Source organism: Aotus nancymaae, unplaced genomic scaffold, assembly GCF_030222135.1.
Source record: "Aotus nancymaae isolate 86718 unplaced genomic scaffold, 86718_ANA_hifiasm-v0.15.2.pri h1tg000002l, whole genome shotgun sequence".
In the NCBI taxonomy this organism is placed as follows: Eukaryota; Metazoa; Chordata; class Mammalia; order Primates; family Aotidae; genus Aotus; species Aotus nancymaae.
Window position 1 is genome coordinate 6,857,231 of NW_026988413.1, and position 21,142 is coordinate 6,878,372.

The 21,142-nt window shown below is 40.1% G+C and overlaps 1 protein-coding gene across 1 annotated transcript in view; it reads right to left on the minus strand.

Moving 5' to 3' along the window:
• GALNT11 (polypeptide N-acetylgalactosaminyltransferase 11) overlaps positions 1-21,142 on the minus strand; it is a 74,431-nt gene that overhangs the window by 13,710 nt on the left and 39,579 nt on the right. The window contains exons 2-6 of the mRNA XM_021665232.2: positions 14,426-14,758; positions 8,115-8,238; positions 6,400-6,566; positions 4,014-4,139; positions 823-1,072 (exon numbers count right to left, since the gene is read on the minus strand). Coding sequence (XP_021520907.1) covers positions 823-1,072; positions 4,014-4,139; positions 6,400-6,566; positions 8,115-8,238; positions 14,426-14,720 — 962 coding nt within the window. The 5' untranslated portion in view covers positions 14,721-14,758. The remainder of the gene's footprint in view (positions 1-822; positions 1,073-4,013; positions 4,140-6,399; positions 6,567-8,114; positions 8,239-14,425; positions 14,759-21,142) is intronic.

The window sequence follows — 21,142 nt, forward strand, 5'->3', positions numbered from 1 at the left end:
GGCAGCAAAATTATACAGGAAAGCAAGAAAATGATGACCACGGTCAGAGCAAAGACACCTCTATGTGTCAGGGCAGTGACGGGGTCTGCACGCTGCTTCCTGCACTGGCTGGTAGCTACCTGTGTGTCACACTGTGACCATTTGTTAAAGTGTGTGTGCATATGGAGTACATACTTTATATCTATACCTTTTATGTACGTTATTTTCCATAACAAAAAGCTTTTAAAAAAAAAGAGTAGGTGCAAAAACTTTAAAAAAGTAAAAATACAGACAAACCTCTTTGAATTCAACCTACATAAGAAATTTTTAAAGAAAACAAAAATAAAAGGAATTTATATTAGAGAAGATGAAACATGGATGAGAACATAAAAGAATTCTATACTATGACTTAGTAACTGTACCAGCAGGAATCATCTTCAAAATCCTAATGAAAGAAAAGGCTTGCATATTAATGTTTTTCACAGCACCACTCACTACCAAAGAGCTGAAGGCAAGTTAGTGACACTAAATCCACCATGGTGTTTGACATAAACACAGCACACGGGCCTCCCAGGGCTTCCTCAGCAATGGTGGCCTGCTCTGCCTGCCTTTCTCAGGAAGGAAGCTCTGAGTCCTTGAGGGCACTGATAGCATCTTAATCATAAATCTTTCCTTAGGTCTTGGCAGACTGCATAAAGTTCAATACATACTCAAGAATTTTTTAACATACAAATTAAGTCAACACTTTCGCTCCTTACAAAGAAAGAGGAATTATCTTTAACAATTTTTTTCTCTTTTAAGGAAGCACTGGTGGAAACTTTTCAAACAAAGGAGCGATCTTACTTTATTGGTGTGGTGGCTCCCTCGGCTCCTCCTAGCTCAGAAAGGGGGACAAGATCCCATCTGAAGTGCAGTCCCCAGTTGAATCCCCCGCGGACGACGGGGGACGAGCTGTAGGCGAGCGTGTCGGCGCTGATGATATCGATCACTGGGCATACCACGGTATGCTGGTCTTCACGGATGGCAGCCAGCAAGGGCTGCAGCCACATCACGTTCACTTCACAGTGGCTGTCCAGGAACACAAGGACTTCTCCTGGGGAGGCAACAACAGAAGCTCGGAAGAGCGTCTTAACACTCCGTTTAGGTATAGCTACCCATGCGATGGGATGGTGCAATGACGCAGCATGAAACGCGATGGCCACCTCCCAGCACCAGATGGCTTTACCGCTCCATCACACTTGACTGTCGATGGTCCACAAGGGACGTCCCTCAGCCAGTAATGCTGCGTGCAGTGTCCTGCTGTAATTGAGGGACCCATATAAATTATACGCGCATCTCTTGAGAAAACTGGCCAACAATTCAGAATCTCTTGGTAAACAGAGTCAGAGTCTCATTTGGAAGGTCAGATATTATTTCAAGAGGTTTCGGTGCCATGACAGTGGCCAGTTACGTGTAGCTATTTCTATTACAATTATTTTAATCAAAGTATTTTGAAATTTAGCACACACTTAGAATATATCTCTCTGGCTCAGTAAACAGAGTACAGAGAACACAGCTGCCTTTTCACCAGTGACTAAGAAATGCATGGCCACTAAGGAAGAATGCTGTCACACAGCAGTTCTCCCCAAAGTGAGGGAGGCGCAGCCGGTGGTGCTGTCGGGGACGCCTCGTGCTCATTTCTGTTCCTTCCATCTCCCACCTTTCCTTTCCACTACCCCCCACCCTCTTGGCTTCAGTGGCTCTCATCTGCCAATGGGATACACCTTTCTTCTAGTTCGCAAAATAGAAATCATCAAACTTTTATCCTGCATTTTAAGCTCCTCTTGATAAATGTGAGCAGGACTGAGGATTTTTAAAAAATAATTACAAATTTAAGAACTCCATGGTTCTTCTGAGCCGTTGAGAAACTTCAACTCTCATCATCAGGGCGCATTACTGATTTTCTAAATGTGCACTCATGGATCAAGATTTTACATGAACTACTTAAAGCACCAGATGTTCTCTCTCCAACTTCAACTAGTGATAAAAGCAGTATCTCAGACGAGTTTTCAATGATGCCAGTGAATCAGTCCCGCAGTTCAGCGTCTGTGAACAACCTGAATGGGGAGGGATGTGAGCAGCAGGCAGCTCTCTGCTGTCACCGAAGGCAGAAAGGCAAAATGTCCAATGTGGTCCTCAGTGGGGGTGAGATCAATTCAATCAACATTTCTTCGAGGAGAAAATGGATTCAAAGTTTTTTTTTTTTAAGACAGAGTCTCACTCTGTCACCAGGGTGGAGTGCAGTGGTGCGATCTCGGATCACTGAAACCTCTGCCTCCCGGGTTCAAGCAATTCTACTGCCTCAGCCTCCTGAGTAGCTGGGACTACAGGTGCGCACCACCATGCCCAGTTAATTTTTGTATTTTTTGTAGAGATGGGGTTTCACCATGTTGGCCAGGATGGTCTTGATTTCTTGACCTCATGACCTGCCCACCTCCGCCTCCCAAAGGGCTGGGATTACAGGCGTGAGCCACCATGCCCGGCCCATAGCTTTTCTTAATGCTAAAAGTGTTAGTTTTTCCAATTAACACCAATTTAACTAAATAAAGACTACACTTAGTCACACTGAACCTAAGACAATGACTTCCACGCAAACTGGCTTGCTTCTGACAGATCCTAAACTGTATCTGAATGAGGACCTGAACAGATCAAAAGGGGAAAAAACCTAAATAACTATTGCTATGTAAAAAAGTCAGTTCACAGTAAACATGCATTGTCACAGTGCAATGTTTTGAGTGGCTTAATACTGAAAATACCCCACAATTTTCACTTTATTGCTTAGCCTTGAGTAATCCCACAAAGTCAATTCAGTAAGTCTTTACATGACTAGAAAGCTAGAAAAGAAAGTATCTCAAGCCTTGAATTCGGCCTGCCTCCAACTGCAGACGGGATGTAGAGGAGCTGCTTCTCTTGTTTGTTAATTGCTTCAGGTCACCGTGGGCTTAAGAGAAAGAAGAGAAGACAGATTCTGAAAGTGAAGTCCTAGTTCACCCCAGCACATGAGCCAGTGGCTACACAGGAGGAGCGGGGTTGGGGGAGCAATGCCAACCACCACAAGCCTGGTGGCAGGTTATCTAGAAAAGCATGGAATACAGGAAGGACTGCAGCAGATGCTGTCACTGCTAAGGAATGTCCCCACCAAGTTCTGTTATTCTCAAATGACTTCCATAATTTTTTTGCCATGTCTATGCACTACCTGCAATATCATATGCCTAACATTTTTAAGCAGATTCATTTCAGTTTTGAATTAATTAAATTTATTTAAAAATTTTAAAAAATCACGATCATAAATAAAACTCGGGGAGACCAATTACACACAAGTAACCATAAAACAAAATACAGCAGAATCAATATAACATAACTGAAGACTAAACAGATATATTTTCTGCAGAAGCCTGAATTTGATACCTGTTCTTTCTTTTCAAAGGGGGAGATCAGTGCATGATGGAAAGGTTTTAAAGATATACTAGTAACCATGGAGACTTTCTCCTGGATGAAATCAGAAGAATTAAGAGGGAATTTTAAAGAAAATGCCTTTTATTGTTATGTAAGTCAATCTTACATCCATTTCCCAATTAAAGCCATAATGTGTAGCTCAAGGCATGCACTCCACACTAAGAATTAAAAGCATAATTCCAATCAACAGTTTGGGTTCATACATTTAAAATTTTGTATTTAAAATCATAAAAGTTAAGTTATATTTTGGTATCGGCTTTTCTGCTTATATAAGTGAACAAGATACAAAATCGACTTGAGGGGCAATAACTATCAAAAAGGGTCACTAAGAAAATAGACACTGAGGATTTGAGAGTTCAGCCCCCTACACTACGTGCTTTGGGGTAGCAGGCTGGGTGCTAGAACAAGCCTTATCTCTCCTGCTGGCAATGTCCATTTGAAACACCACTGTTCATAGACTTTGCAGAATCAGCAAAGGCCCTGAGGCTCGAGCCCTTGCCATCCAGCACCCACAGAGCAAAGCTAACGAGAAGTGATACCTGTTGCATGGGCTGCGCCAATCATTCTTCCTCGAATCAACCCCTCACGCTTGGTATTTCTTATGATTTTAATTTTTCCAGGGAGGTATTTTTGGACATATTCATCTAGTTCTCCTTTCAAATCATCTGAAAATAGAGTCCCACAATTATTCAAACTGTATGAGACATATATAAAGACACTTTACAGCTAAAGTTGTATCTAGTACTTGCTAAAATTCACAACAAACTATCAACCAAATACTACAGAATCTTCTGCTTTATTTTAAAAGAATATTGTAGCTTATCCTGTAGGAAGAAAAAGGAAAGAAATAAATAAGATGTGGAATACTAGCTAAGAGGAATACTTTATAGACTTATATTTATCTCTATAGCATTGAGCACAATGCTTTGCATAATGTTTGAAACAAGTAACTCTGAATGCATGAATGTTCAGCTGATCGTATATAAATCAAGTTGATAACAAAGAAAATGAGATATAAATGCCTTTTATTACAAAGAATTTATTGTCTTGGTCCATTTCAAAATAGTTAAGAAACAACTTCTATTGCCCCTAGCAAGAATTACAAGAACAGCATTGAATATGTCCTTTTATTAATTTAGCACCCTTCTTCTAAGGTTGCTAAATAGTTTTAAAGGAATTCTATGTCATTCACGTATTTATTTCATAATAACTCAAAAGACTGTGTAAGATAATAAGCAGTAATTCTTTCCATAGTTAATATATAAACTACTCCGAATTATTGTTAATTTTTCCTTTTAGGTAAAATAGCCACAAAATGAAAACCAAAATACAAGTTGACTTAAAAAAAAAATCAACCATAAATTCTAGAAATTAGTATGTAACCAATCTTCTACTTGGTCCAGACTCATTTGTTAGGATTTTTATTTTAAGAAAAAGTTTGAGAATTTTGCTCCCACCAGTTTCTGTCCATTTCTTCACCTTCTATATTTAAGTATACTGGTATACCAACTCTGATGTTGATATAAGTGGAACTTAATGCTTGAGTTCATGAAACAGTCGCTGGCATACACTTGTGCCACTGCATTTCTGCAGGTTGCTGTCATGAAAAGAGCAGAAGGCTTGGAGCCATGCAGACTAGAGGCTTCATTTTTACTCTACTACTTAACAGCTGTGGGGTCCTGAGCAAATTAATTTTTATATTTCTCCCTCTATAAAATGGCATTCCAGCCTTTCTTGCAAGGTCACTGAGAGCTGAATGAGCAGTGTAATAAAAAGCCTTCTATCTTGGGAGGCCATGGTGGGCGGATCACAAGGTCAGGAGTTTGAGACCAGCCTGGCCAACATGGTGAAACCCCGTTTCTACTAATAATACAAAAAAACTAGCTGGGCATAGTAACACAAGCCTGTAGTCCCAGCTACTTGGGAGGCTGAGGCAGAAGAATTGCTTAAACCTGGGAGGCGGAGGTTGCAGTGAGCCGAGATCACACCACTGCACTCTAGCCTGAGCGACAGAGCAAGACTCAGTCTCAAAAAAAAAAAAAAAAAAAAAAGTCTTCTACCCTGTTTGTATACACAAAGCCATTCTTAGTAACAGTCTATGTTGAATTAAAGAAAGGCAAATAGAATATGTAGTGAATCATAAAATACTGGCATTCAGAGATCGCTGAAGAGCTATCAGAATGCAATCCACTTTTATCTGGGGACAATCTTTTTTTTTTTTACTTTCTTTTTTTTTTTTTTTTTTCTTATTTATCTGGGGACAATCGGTGTAAGAGACTTAATAGAGAAGCATAAGCCAAGGCATTATGCCAGCTGAAGAAAGTCCATCTCAAAAGGGAACATACTGTGTGATTTCATTTACATGACATTCTTGAAATAACAAAATGAGAGAAGGAAACAAAATCATAGAGAATTGTGGTTTCTGGGATTAGGAATGGCAGAGATAAGCAGGAGGTGTTAGCAGAACGAGGCAGCATGAGGGGCCCTCTGGATGAGGTAACAGTTCTGTATCACTGCAGTGAGGGCTACGAGAGCCCACGAGTGTGACAGAACAACCCTGGTCCCCACACCACAGTACCAACGTGGATTCCTGGTTTTGGTAGGGGAATTTTATGATGGCGAAACTGGGTGAAGGGTACATAAACCCTCTTTGTAACTTCCTGTGAACCTACAGTTATTTCAAATAAAAAGAGTTGTGTTTTTAAAAGTAAGCCAAAGGAAAAAATTCAAGGGCCAAATTTGGGTAGCACAGTTTGTAAGCAGGTTCCAAAGATAACGGATTTCTTCAAACTTATTTGTGGTCAGCCAGCTGTGACTGTGTGCGTAGGATCCCTACGGACCGTGTACTTGAGCTGCGTTCATGTTTGTCAGTGCTGTAGTGACTGAAAGCCTAGATCTAGTGTTACCAGTTACTGCATTCCTTACCAAAGTCACTGTCATCATCCACAAGGATGACCTCATGAAGCAGATGTGCTGGCGTGCGGTCTATGACACTGTGCACCGTCCGAAGCAGGGCAGAAAAAGCTTCATTGTAGAAACAGATAACAACACTAGCAGCTGGCAGATCAGGTGGGTAGAACTTTTCTTTACATCTGTAAAGATGAGGAAATTCTGACATTTTAAAAGGCTCGAGTGTTTATTATTCTGTACACATTCACTGTCCCCTTGTTCAACCTCTTTCTAACATTACAATAACAATTTTTAAAAAATCATTTACAAAAACAATATGGTTTCTTCTTCAAGAGTTTTACGTTTTGTTAATAATGTGTCCCTCCTATACCTGCTATCTTGCTTACTTTTGGATAGACACTTTTTAAACTTGAGGGTTTTTTTTTTTCTTTTTTGGAAGAGAGGTTACATAAAAATGTGAGTTCTTTTTACCAAAATCACTGCAAGTGTTTCATGCAGCACTCGCGAGCTGAGATGTCCAGTTTCTCCTCAGTGAGGTTTCAAAAGGAAACAGAAATATAAAGTTTTTATTTGAAGTTTTATTTTTTGCCCAATAATTTAAAAGATGTGAATAAATTATCATGGTAACAAGATAATAGAAGAGCTTCTATGTATCAAATCATTCCAAGTAACTATTTGATAAAAAGGGTTAGGAGCTTTAAGCAACATCAAAAAGCCATGAACTGGCTGGCGCAGTGGCTCACGCCTGTAATCTCAGCACTTTGAGTGGCCAAGGAGGTCAGGAGTTCAACATGGTGAAACTCTGTCTCTCCTAAAAGTACAAAAATTAGCCAGCCATGGTGATGGGCACCTGTAGTCCCAGCTACTCAGGAGGCTAAAGCAGGACAATCACTTGAACCTGGGAGGCAGAGGGTGCAGTGAGCTGAGATCTCACCACCACACTCCAGCTTGGGCAACAGAGTAAAACTCCATCTCAAAAAAAAAAAAAAAGTGGGGGGGCCATGAACTTAGAAAACACAATCCAGAGCCCTGAATTCTTTCCCAGGGCACACAGCCCTCTAGCATCTGAGCCCTGCCTCCGTCCAGCCTTGTCACCTCTCTGCAGGACCCTCCCTGACCACTCCAGGTCTATGCCCCCATTTCCCCAAACCCTATCATAGCCCTTATTCACGTGCTACTGCCAGGACTTGCTGACTTTTTTGCCTCCCCTGCTAGACTCTGAGCCCTGAGAACTCAGGAGCTACTACATCTGTTTCTTTTTCTTCCAGGGCTCAATATGGTGTGTAGCAAAAAGAAGGTACTCAACAAATGTCTGTCTGTGGAATGACTGACCACATGCATGAAAAGCCTTTGATGGAACAAAAATAATGAAACAGAAAAGTGAAATTGAGAGTAAAATTCTTCACTGATTTTAATTCCTATTTGCTGTGAATCCAATCAATAAACATTCAGAACAAACTTATACTCGGGTTACTCAGTTAGCACCCTACCCCTCTTTCCCAGATGATCTGAAATGTAAAAGGACACACAGCAAGCCCTAGGACTCTGTGGTCCATCTCAGACCATGTGGCTTCACATTTGACACAAGTGGAAATCTGTCTCAAGTTTCCTAGTATGCTGAATAAAGACGCTGCATTGCAAAATATGAATACTATCCTCATGACTTCTTACACTGACACTAAAAGCGCTGTGTTGTTAAAATGTATTTGCAAATACAGTAAGGCACATACGCTGCATTCCTTGTGTCTGGCACATCTCTGTGGTAGCCCAAACGGTTACTGATAAGCATATTAAAAGCATGTTTCTGATAGCCCAAGTCTCTCAACTCCTGATCACGTTCATTAAAAATCATACCTGCAAAAGAGTGAAGTTAGTCAGTGAATTAAATCTAGAAAGGATCACCAGTTACTGTTAGGATATTATGATCTTAAGAAAAGACTGACTTTATTCTATTATAATCTAATCTCTCTTTTCTCAAACCTTAGGTTGTCTCCAGGGTGAGGTCAAATTCTTATCAGTGTAGGTCAAAGCAAATGTGTCTTAACCATAAACACCTCCTGCTTAAAAGCCATAATCTTAAGAATACTTTATTACGGCCAGGCGCAGTGGCTCACGCCTATAATCCCAGCACTTTGGGAGGCCGAGGCGGGTGGATCATGAGGTCAAGAGATCGAGACCATCCTGGTCAACATGGTGAAACCCCGTCTCTACTAAAAATACAAAAAATTAGCTGGGCATGGTGGTGCACGCCTGTAATCCCAGCTACTCGGGAGGCTGAGGCAGGAGAATTGCTTGAACCCAGGAGGCGGAGGTTGCAGTGAGCTGAGATCGCACCATTGCACTCCAGCCTGGGTAACAAGAGCGAAACTCCGTCTCAAAAAAAAAATAATAATACTTTATTACATTCAAGAGAAAATTTTACCTGCAACCACAAAAAAAAAAATTTATGATAATTTTCCATTAAAGCAATAGATTTTAGAACCCCAGTGAGCCTCAACAGACCTCAGTTACATGCAAGTTTTTACTGGAGTCCCTCCCCAGAAAAAGGTGGTGATAGATAAGCTTTTCTATAAAAAGAGCTTCCCAAGTCAGACACAGTGGCTTACACCTGTAATCTTAGCACTTTGGGAAGCCAAGGCAGAAGGATTGCTTGAGTCCAGCCTGGGCAACACAGTGAGACCCTGTTTCTACAAAAAAAAAAAAAATTAGCTAGGCCTGGTGGCTCACACCTGTAGTCTCCATTACTTGGCTACTCAGGAGGGTGAGGCAGGAAGATTGCTTGAGCCCAGGACACTGAGGCTGCAGTGAGCCACAGTTGTGCCACTGTACTCCAGCCTGGGTGACAGATCCTGTCTTAAAAAAAAAAAAAAAAAGGCCAGGCATGGCAGCTCACACCTGTAATCCCAGCATTTTGGGAGGCCGAGGTGGGCAGATCACCTGAGGTCGGGAGATTGAGACCAGCCTGACCAACATGGAGAAATCCCATCTCTACTAAAAATACAAAATTAGCCAGGTGTGATAGCACATGCCTGAAATCCCAGCTACTCAGGAGGCTGAGGCAGGAGAATCGCTTGAACCTGGGAGGTGGAGGTTGCGGTGGGCCAAGATTGTGCCACTGCACTCCAGCCTGGGCAACAAGAGCAAAACTCCATCTCAAAAAAAAAAAGCTTCACAGTTTCTGGTTTTATTGTCAGGGAATTCCTCCACAGGTCTAATCAAAGTCATTGTAATATTAGGCAGGGTGTAACCGCTCATGCCTGTAATCCCAGCACTATGGGAAGCTGAGGCAGGTGGATTGCTTGAGGTCAGGAGTTTGGGATCAGCCTGGCCAACATGGTGAAACCCCATCTCTACTAAAAATAAAAATAAAAAAAACTAGCCGGGCATGGTGGCGCATTCCTGTAGTCCCAGCTACTCGGGAGGCTGAGGCAGGAGAATTTCTTAAACCTGGGAGGCAGAGGTTGCAGGAAGCCAAGATTGCACCACTGCACTCCAGCCTGGGTGACAAAGCAAGACTCTCTAAATAAATAAATCAAAGTCCTTTTTTAAAAGTAGTAGTACAGCTCTGTTCCTTTAATATTGTGAATATTTTATGAATATCCAGGTGTGAAGGGATGAGATACAGAATGCAGTGTTTCCCCAATTTGAACACAACTAGTATCCCCAAGTCCACTCTGGGAAACATTCTCTCTGAAACTGTTTCAATGGCAGTTCATCCTTTTAAACACAAAACAAATCTCTATTAGCATTTTATACAAGGACAGAAACCCTAAGAGAAGAGACTTCGGTGATGACCAAAACATAAAAGAAATAAAATTAAAACTGCTGGATACCTAGCACCTAGAGCAGAGCCTTGCACAAAGATTCTCAACAGACACTCCTTGATTCCACAGTATCAGAGGATGACCTCGTGCTCAATACTGACAGAAGCATTTTCTATTACAGATCTCTTGATGAGAAGACTCCATATGAAGATTATTTCAGCTTACTTTTCTTACTCCCCTGCTCACATAAAATGGTAGCCAAACCTCAATAAATTAGCATGCCAGAGGACCCTTTTCAATTAATTTATAATTAATTTCAGATTCAATGAGAAAATGTTTTTAATTTTTATTGTTTATTTTATTTTTATTTTTGAGACAGGGTCTTGCTCTGTCGCCCAGGTTAGAGTGCAGTGGTGCAATCTTGACTCACTGCAGCCTCTGCCTCCTGGACCCAAGCAATCCTCTCGAGTAGCTGGGACTACAGCCACATGTCCCCACACTCAGCTAATTTTTAAACTTTTGGTAGATACCACCCAGGCTGCTCTTAAACTTCTGAGCTCAAGCGATCTGCCAGCCTCAGCCTCCCAAACTGCTGGGATTACAGGTGTGAGCCACCACACCTGGCCAATAATCTTTCTTAAATGTACCTTTTCATAGGTTCCTTCCCCTGCTTGTTCAACGATAATTCTCCACTCAGAAATCTTCATAGTTTTAATTACTACTATATTATTTACACTAATTCCTTCTATATTAAATTTCTTTTATATAAGAAATTTTGGATTTTAACTATGATAATTACGCACATAACATAAAATGTAGCATTAGTAACATTTAGTACATTCTCAGTATTGTGCAACCAGCATGATTAGTTGCAGAATATTTTCCACACTGCAGAAGAAAAGCCTATATCCATTAAAGCAGCTACTCCCATTCCCCAGCCCCTGGCAACCGCTCATTTGCCTTCTGTCTCCATGGACCTGCCTATTCTAGACATTTCACATAAAGGGAACCTACAATATGTGACCTTTTGTGTCCGGCTTCTTTCTCGAGCATGTTTTCAGGTTCATCCATGTTGTGGCATGTATTATAATGTCATTCCTTTCTCTGCCTGAATAATATTCCATCGTATGGACAGACCACACTTTGTTTATCCCTTCATCAGTTGATGGATATTTGGAGTGTTGCCACCTTCTGTCTATTGAGAACAGTGCTGCTATGAACACTGAGTACAAGTTTTTGAGCACCTGTCTGCAGTTCTTTCAAGTACAAACCCCGGAGTGGTACTGCTGGGTCATTTGGTAATTCTAGGCTTAACTTATGGAGAAGCTGCAGAGGCTGCACTATTTTCCTTTCCCACTAGCAACGTATGAGGGTTCCAATTTCTCTGCATCCTCACCATCGCTTGTTACTCTCCTTTTTAAATGTATTATCATAGCCCTCCTAGTGGGTGTGAGATGGCTATCTCGCTGTTTTGATATGAATTTCTGTAACCACTAATTATATTAAGCATCTTTTCATCTGCTTGTTGGCCATCTGTATATCTTCTTTGGAGAAATGTCTATCAAATCCTTTGCCCATTTTAAAATTGAGCTATTTGTCTTTTTATTGTTGGGTTTTAAGAATTCTTTAAGCCAGGCACAGTGGTTCATGCCTATAGTTCAGCACCTTGGGAGGCTGAGGCAGGTAAATGGCTTGAGCCCAGGAGTTAGAGACCAGCTTGGGCAACATGGTGAAACCCTGTCTCTACAAAATATATAAAAATTAGCTGGGTGTGGTGGTATATCCCTGTAACCCCAGCTACTTGAGAGGCTGAGACAGGAGGATCGCTTGAGCCCAGGAGGTTGAGGCTGCAGTGAGCTATGACTGCACCACTGCACTCCAGCCCAGGTGACAAAGACCCTGTCTCAAAATAAAATGAAATAAAATAAAAATGCAAACAAGTATTCTTTATATATTCTGGATACTGAACCCTTATTAGAAATATGATTTGCAAATATTTTCACCCATTCTGTGGGTTGCCTTTTGTCTTTTTTCACATTCTTTTTTTTTCGAGATGGAGTCTCACTCTTGTCTCCTAGGCTAGAGTGCAATGGTGCGATCTTGACTCACTAACCTCCACCTCCCGGGTTCAAGTGATTCTCCTGCCTCAGCCTCCTGAGTAGCTGGAATTACAGGTGCTTGCCACCACACCCGGCTAATTTTCTATTTTAATAGAGAGAGGGTTTCACCATGTTGATCAGGCTGGTCTCAAACTCCTGTTCTCAGGTGATCCACCCACCTCGTCCTCCCAAAGTGCTGGGATTACAGGCATGAGCCACTGTGCCTGGCCTTTTTTTCCCCATATTCTTGATGTGTTATTTGAAGTTTTTATTTTGATGTAGTTCCATTTATTTTTTAAATTGGTAAGTCTGAATCTTCCAACTCTTTTTCCAGACTGTTTTGGCTATTCAGAGCCTCTTGTAATTCCATATTAATTTTAAGATAACCTTTTCCATCTTTACAACAAAGACCACTGACATTTTGATAAGGATTGCACTGAATCTATAGATTGCTTTGGGTGATATTTACATCTTAACATTATTTAGTATTCCATCCTATGAAACCGGAATATCTTTCCACTTATTTAGGTTTACTTTGATTTCTTTCAGTAGTGTTTTACTGTTTTCAGCATACAAATCTTGTAGCTCCTTGGCTAAATTTATTCTTAAGTGTTTTATTACTTTTGATGCTATTTTAAATGAAACTGATCTCTTAACTGCATTTTCAGGCCACTCATTGCTAACATATAGAAATGCAATTGGTTTTTTGCATGTTGATCTAGTACCTGCAACTGCCAAATTCATTTATTACCTCTAATATGTTTTTTGTGGATTCCTTAGGATATTCTAGAAGGAATTTAGTTTTTCAGTTAGGCAGCTAGAGTTTGTTATTCAAATACCTATAGTTCTCTCACTACTTCTTTCAAAAGCAAAAAAAAAGTCTACTCAAAATAGTAAACTCAGTATTACTTCTTCATAAAAGATTTACCAATGTAACTATAAATACAAAAAAGAGCTAGATATTTTCCCATTAATGCTTTAAGAATGTCCACTGGCTATTTGAAAAAGATTTATGAAAATTGTACTTTATGAAAACTGAAGTTGGCAAGACCATGTCTCTATTTAAATATATTTTTAAATGAACACTGAAGTAGATATTAGCTTGTTTCTTCATAAAATTTTATATATTTTGACTTCCTTTATTAGAAAAATCATTAAGTCCTAAGAACTGATTTTATGTCTTTGAAACTATGACCAAGTGAAAACTCTATTTTAACATTTCCTTTATATTCTAAGGCTCTCTCAATCTCTCAAAAATCTTTTATTTCACTCTTAAATTACCTATTATTTGATGTTTTGTGATAAGATCAAAGTTCTTTAAGTTTTAACGATAACAAAAATGGCTCACTTACCCCTTAAAATAAAATTTGTCAAAATCAGGACTCTAAAATTGCAGTATTCAAAGGCATACCCAATAGAGTCTTGCATCCAAGTTGAAGAGAATAGGATTTTTTAGGAGAAAAAATAAGCTTTCTCTTTTATACTAAGATGTCATAAAGTATATTATATATGTATATGTGTGTGTATATGTGTGTGTGTATATATATATATATATATTCTAGCTCCTTAGTAATTCTTAAGTGAAAGTCATATTAGACATAAATAACCCCAGCTTATTTTTAAACTCGGTATTTTATGCTCTGTATTAATTAAATGTACCCTTAAAAATAAGTTAAATACAGTCAAGGAAACTTTCAACCATTTCTTTCCCATATTAACAATCCTAGCAATTAAAACCTTCTCCCAGGGCTGGGCACAGTGGTGCATGCCTGTAGTCCCAGCTACTCTCAAGGTTGAACTGAGAGGACAGCTTGAGCCCAAGAATTTGAGGAGAGCCTGGGCAATATGGTGAGACCCCCATCTCTTAAAAAACAAACAAAAAGCAAACCCCTTCTCCCATAGGTTTCATTTTCTTTCTAGTCTTTTTTCTTTTCTTTTGTCTTCTCTGGACCTTGTTTGTTTCTCCCAAGTCCTCATAAAATACTGAAGTCAGAACTGGATAAATTAGAATATAGCTCCCCACTGAGTCCAGAAACCATGTAACTTCATCACAAACAACATAAATAAGTGTAGGAAAAAATAATGCAGCATTTCTAATCTCCTAACTAATCTAATTAATCAAACTTCCAATGATTAAATACATTGATATGGCTGCTGGTAAAGATCAAATATACTTACCTAATTCAGAAGAGAATTTCAAGTGGCCTTCTTCTGGCTCTTCAATATGACTGTCTATCACATCATCGATTTTGTTTGCTTTGAACTGTGGCTCAAGCACTCGACTTGGACCTCGAGTGAAACGGGGATAGAATTTTTTTGGAGATGGTCCATGGGGCCCAGACCCCTTGACGGGCACATTCTTAAGTGGCTGAGTCACTTCACTGAAGTTGAAATAAACAAAAAGCAAAACTGTCCAGGTCGCAGATGTAAAAAGGCACCCATAACAGAAATATCGAACTGTGACACTTCCCATTATAGACCTAGCATAGCTGAAGAGCCATTTTCAATTTCCTAAAAAAGAAGAATAAATACGTTAGACACTTCAGTACACTTTTAAATCATCCACCAAATACAAAGTCATTGTTTTCTAAACCACCAAGAAGGGTCACTATGCATACAGTTAACAGAGATTCAAATACAAGAAGATATATGGATAGCACTGAATTTTTAAAAAGGGTCCAACAATTAAAACTTCAGGCCAGTGGGTTAATGCTCAGAGAACCAATGGCAGTAAAATAGCTGACTTATTCACTTGCCCATGTTAATGGACACTTCTTCACCTTTGTTCTGGCCTGCTTTTTTTTCTCGTCAGGTTACAACTTTTCACAAGGAAAATAACAAGTACCACATGTATTGTACCAGGACACCTAAAGTCCCTTCCAACTATACAACTGCAAGATTCTTTTTTTAACCCAAAGATCTTAAAATCTGTTATTAAAAATAAGCAACTGTGGCCAAGTGTGGCGGCTCACGGTTGTAATACCAGCACTTTGGGAGGCCGAGGTGGTGGATCATTTGAGGCCAGAAGTTCAAGACCAGTGTGGCCAACATGGTGAAACCCTGTCTCTACAAAAAATATAAAAATTAGCTAAGAGTGGTGGTGGGAGCCTGTAATCCCAGCTACTCGGGAGGCTGAGGCTGGAGAATCTCTTGAACCCAGGAGGAGGAGGTTGTGAGTGAGCTAAGATTGCACCACTTGCACTCCAGCCTGGGCAACAGAGCAAGACTCCGTCTCAAAACAATAAAAATAAATAAATAAATATAAGCAAACTTAAAATAGTTCTACTTTCAAATCAAAGGTTATGCCTGCCCCTGTCCACTCTAGATCTAAGTTATTTTCAAATAAAGAGTTCAAGAAATTATGTTCCCTCACCTATTAAAACAAGGCAAGAAGAACTCAATGTGGCACTGAACAGCAATCGGCAATTTTTCCTAAGCTTTTTTTTTTTCTTTTTGAGATAGAGTCTAGCTCTGTCACCCAGGCTGAAGTACAATGGTGGAATCTCAGCTCACTGCAACCTATGCCTCCCGGGTTGAAGCAATTCTCCTGCCTCAGCCTCCCAAGTAGCTGGGATTACAGGTGTGTGCCACCACGCCTGGCTAATTTTTGTATTTTTAGTAGAGAAAGCATTTCACCATGTTGGCCAGGCTGGTCTCAAACTCCTGATCTCAGGTGATCTGCCTGCCTCGGCCTCCCAAAGTGCTGGGATGATAGGCGTGAAGCCACTGCGCCTGGCAATTTTTCCTAAGCTTTTTGATATCTGATCTTCATGGATGCTAACACAACTTCCTAAGGAATTATTTCTAAGGAGCCCAATGCATATACAAAATCATCTCACTGGCCAGGCACGGTGGCTCAAGCCTGTAATCCCAGCACTTTGGGAGGCTGAGGCGGGTGGATCACGAGGTCAAGAGATCGAGACCATCCTGGTCAACATGGTGAAACCCCGTCTCTACTAAAAATACAAAAAATTAGCTGGGCATAGTGGTGCGTGCCTGTAATCCCAGCTACTCGGGAGGCTGAGGCAGGAGAACTGCCTGAACCCAGGAGGCGGAGGTTGCGGTGAGCCGAGATAGCGCCATTGCACTCCAGCCTGGGTAACAAGAGCGAAACTCCGTCTCAAAAAAAAAAATAAATCATCTCACTAAACAGACTTATGGCAGAGAAACCCTATAAGCAATGTAGATACATAAGAAAACTGCACAGATACTGCTTGTAAGTTACTTATTTCTACAGCATAAAATAATCTTAAAAATGATATTGTCCCTAAAGATCAGGACAAAGCAAATCAGCATGAGTAAAGCCCAACTGTAAAAATCAGGTTCTCTTGTACAAGGTTATGCCATAAGCCTAGATGATAGTAAACAGTTCAGTTTCTTACTGTCTGCCAATCAAGGACTATTTATTCCACTACAAGTCACTTAAAAAGTACAAAAAGCAAAACAACAGTAACATACCAAAACAAAACAAAAACCCAACCAAACAAAAACTCCCATCAACAGTAATACTGGAAATGATGATAATACAAAGGAAAATCAAACACCAATGAAAGCACTGCTATGTCAGCTGCAGGCGCTTTTAAAATTAATGACATAAACAGAAAAACACAAATACTTCAAGTAGAAGAAAATGTTCTCTAAGCAAGGAAGCCCATCAGGGCAAATGAAAAGACAAAAAAAAAATGCAGTGTGCAACTTCATAACAAAAATATTGCAACAAAAAATGTACAGAGCAGTGACACTTAGGTGAAACAGACATTATAGCTCCCTAAAATGTCTGCTTAGGGGTAGGCAAAGAGCAAGTAAACAAACAACAAAAACAAAAGTACTGCTTCTTCCAAAGGCTATGAGATCCTAAAGACTAACCAGACAGGCTGCTCTCAATCCATGTCAACCAGGCACCTAGGGAGCCAACCCCTTCTTCACATAGCAAGATTCACGCTTACAGGCGGTTTTCCTCAAAGCATTCCCAGCCTTCCCGCTTCCACCATGAGCTCCTTGGCCCTCACAAAAGGGAACCATCCATAACAGACCATGAAGAGAGCAAGGGCTGCTCCACTAGCCACTATGAAAGATGGACACTGATGTCGCTTGTCTTTTTCTTTAACCCGATTCCCACCATCATATTGGACCATGACCAACCCTGCCTCCAAATGTCTTGGTTAGTGTTCCTGCTGTCACCTACTGTCACCTTTACCTAAACTCCACATAAGAAACTTTGCCCTACCCTCAATTTCACTGTCATCCAGGACTGATGTGATGACCTCTTAACTTCTCAGTTAAAACCTCTCTCTCCAGGTGGGCATGGTGGCTCATGCCTGTAATTCCAGCACTTTGGGAGGCAGAGGTGGGCAGATCACCTGAGGTCGGGAGTTGGAGACCAGCCTATACAACATGGTGAAACCCTGTCTCTACTAAAAATACAAAAAATTAGCTGGGTGTAGTGGTGCGTGCCTGTAATCCCAGCCACGTGGGAGGCTGAGGTAGCAGAATTGCTTGAACCTGGGAGGCAGAGGTTGCAGTGAGCTGAGATCGCACCACTGTACTCTGGCCTGGGTGACAGAGCGAGACTCCGTTTCGGACAAAAAAAAACCAAACAAACAAACAAACAAAAACTCCCTCTCTGACCACAATCCTGACTCCCCAGCTGCATCTACCCCTATTCTTCAACCTCATGACAGGAAAAGTCCAGGCACTTTGCACTCTCCTTACCATTTAATTCTATTTCCGGCCCCAGCTATACATACAGTCCATAATGGCTTTACTTCCTTCTCTATCCAGCTGGGAACATGGTGTTAAATAATACATTAGAAAGTGACAAGTGCTGAGGAGAACAAATAAAGCAGGGAAGATCAACAGGGAGTAGAAGGTGTGTGAAGCTTCAGGAAAATGGAGAGGGAAGGCCTCCCTGAGAACGTGATACCTGTGTCAAGACGCAAACTAAATAAAGTAGTGAGTACTGCAGCGATCTGGGGAAGAGATGTCCAGGGGTGCGGGGAATAACAGCAAAGGCTCTTGAGTAGTGCGACCAGTGAGGTCAAGGAGCCACATGCTGTGACCAACACAAGTACACTAAAAACCAATGATAACAAAGTAACTAAAAAGGTTACAAAATGTGCAAATGAACATCAAAGAGAGTTCTACAGAACTAAGTAGGGACAATACAACTTTTTAAAAACTCACAGGATATGGTTTAATTTATAGCTTTTGATGCTTGCATTAGAAAATATGACCACAAACTATGAATTAAGAAAGTATAACTGAATAAACCCAAGGAACATAAAAGAATAAAAACATTATCAGGAATTAATAGAAAATGAAGATAAGACAACAGAAAACAAAAGATGGTTCTTTAAAAGCTCAGTAAAATTAACAATGTGAAACTGCCTTTGCAAAATTACGACAGTGAAAGGAATCTGACATAGCTGAGTCCATCTTGCTTCTGACCTCCGAACTGTCCCTGGTCACTCCTGGGTGTACGCCAAGCTAACTTTGGAAAAAATTTAGTTTCCGGTTTAACTTAGAAGGAAGGATGATAATAGACTCCTCCTAAAACTAGCCCCTTTTCTTGATCAGTGACTGAAAACCACCTTTGTAAGCAAGAATATGCTAATGGGAACCGGAAGGGCCTAAGCTCCACTGAAATGTAGGTGTCGTTTCTATAATCCCTTACTGCTTGGGAGTCATGTGGCCAGAGATCACAAGATTCGTGACTTCCTTGACTGTTCCTATAGATGACATCATTATTGTAGAACCTAAGATTGTTTTCTCAAGATATTTTTCAGACTGATCCTACCAAGGCTTGTGACTCACGACTCAACTGGTCCCAGAGGCGAACTCAGTGCACAGACACTGTTTTCCACACCCCTATGATTTCAACCCCAACCAATCAGCCACACCCATTCCCTAGCCCCCTGCCCACCAAACTGTCCATAAAAACCCTAAACTCCAGGAAAACGGATATAGTAATAATCCAGTTCTCCTGTATGGGCCAGCTTCACATGGATTAAGTTCTTTCTTGACTGCAATGCTATGGTTTCAGGGTATGATCTTGTCTACGGAGTGGGCAGGAAAACCCCATTTTACAAAAGCACTGGCAAAACATACAAAGAAAAAAAGCACAAATAACACAAAAATAAGAAAGAGGGCATAAATATAGATGCAGATTTAAAATAAGAGTACTGTTTATAAATTCTGGTGAAATGATCAAATTCCTAGAAAAACATAAATGCACAACACTGGCTCTGGAAAATCAGGAACTTGGATGCCTGATAGTCCCTTTAAATGTTAAACTATTGTAAAGACATTTCTAGGTGATTTTGAAAGTGAGTTCTACCAATATCTAAGGAACAGATGATTTTAGACAGATGCAATGGCCTTCAGAGAACAGAAAATGAGGAAATATTCTCCATGTCCCTTTCTGAGGCTGTTACCACCCTGATATCAAAATAATGGCAGTTTGAGGAAAGAATGTTAAAGACAATCTCAGAGAGATTATAGAAATCTTAAAAAAAAAATCCTGAAAAAACCATGTTTTAAAAACTGAATACACCATGCACAAGTTGTATTTACTTCAGGTACTTGAAGTTGGTCCAATATTTGAAAACTTACCATAATCTACCACCTTCATGAATTAAAAAACACATGGTTTGATCAATGGAGATAAAAAGTTTATTATAATTCAACACTCAATTCTTAACTAGGAAAACGAGGGAAATCCTTGCCTGACAAAGAGCATCTCTAAAAATCCTGCAGCAAACATCATACTAAACAATGAAACAATAAACCCATTTTCTTTAAAAATAGAAGCAAGACAAAGGTTCCCATAATCACCTGTATCACACTACCATAAATATAATAATGGAGGGCAGTAGTTTCGAAGTACAGAAATCCTAGGAGTATTTATTAAAAATACAGATTCCCAGGACTCCAGGCCAACTATGCTAAATGGGAATTCCCAGAGGTAAGGTTAAGGAATCTTTAGCTTTAACAAGCCTCCAAGTCAACCTGATGCACAGCCAGATATGGGAATCAATGGTATAATGAAAAGACAAGACTGAATTCTAATCTGATTCTGCCATATATCAGTTACGCAATGTTGAAAACATTACCAGATTTTCTTAGCCTCACTCTCATCAACTGTATTCCAAATTAACGACATTGTCTATCTTACAGGATACTTTGAAATACTCAGAATTACACGAGGTAAAATATGTCAAGTGTCAGATACAATGACTGACACACAAAACACAAAGATAATCTCCACAAGGACTGTGGCTTGTTTTGCTGTTTGTTTTCTTGTTTACTGTTTTCCCTTCACTTGGCACAATGAATGGCCCACAGAAAATCCTGATAAGAATCTATAGGATGAATATAGTAGAAACTGAAGAAATACTAATTTTTTGTCATTAGATCTAGACTTAATATATAATATCAATGTAGACATGATCACCCATCTGTTCCTTACAAAGTTCCTACAAGTCCCTACGTAATCTGGCATTACCTGTCTGATCACTTCTCCCACTACCTTCTCTCTGCATTCATTTTATCCTAAACACTAATCTCCTTGTGGGTCAGACATTTCAATTACACCCCATTAGGGACTATGCACTGGCTCTTCACTCTGTCTAGAATACTTTTTCTCCCAAGGAATTTTGACTTCTTTTACTGCCATTAAATCTTTGCTCAAATATCGTCTTCTCAGTAAGGCCCTACCAAGATTACCCTACTTTTAAAACTTCAACGCAGCCACTAAATATTAAGCCTGGTCTTCCTTATTCGATGGAATTTATCACCACCTTACATATACATAGTCACTTATTCACTGAATTTATTATTGATTGTTTATTTCTCCCATACCAGGAAGTAAGCTCCAATAGGACATGAGCTTTTGTC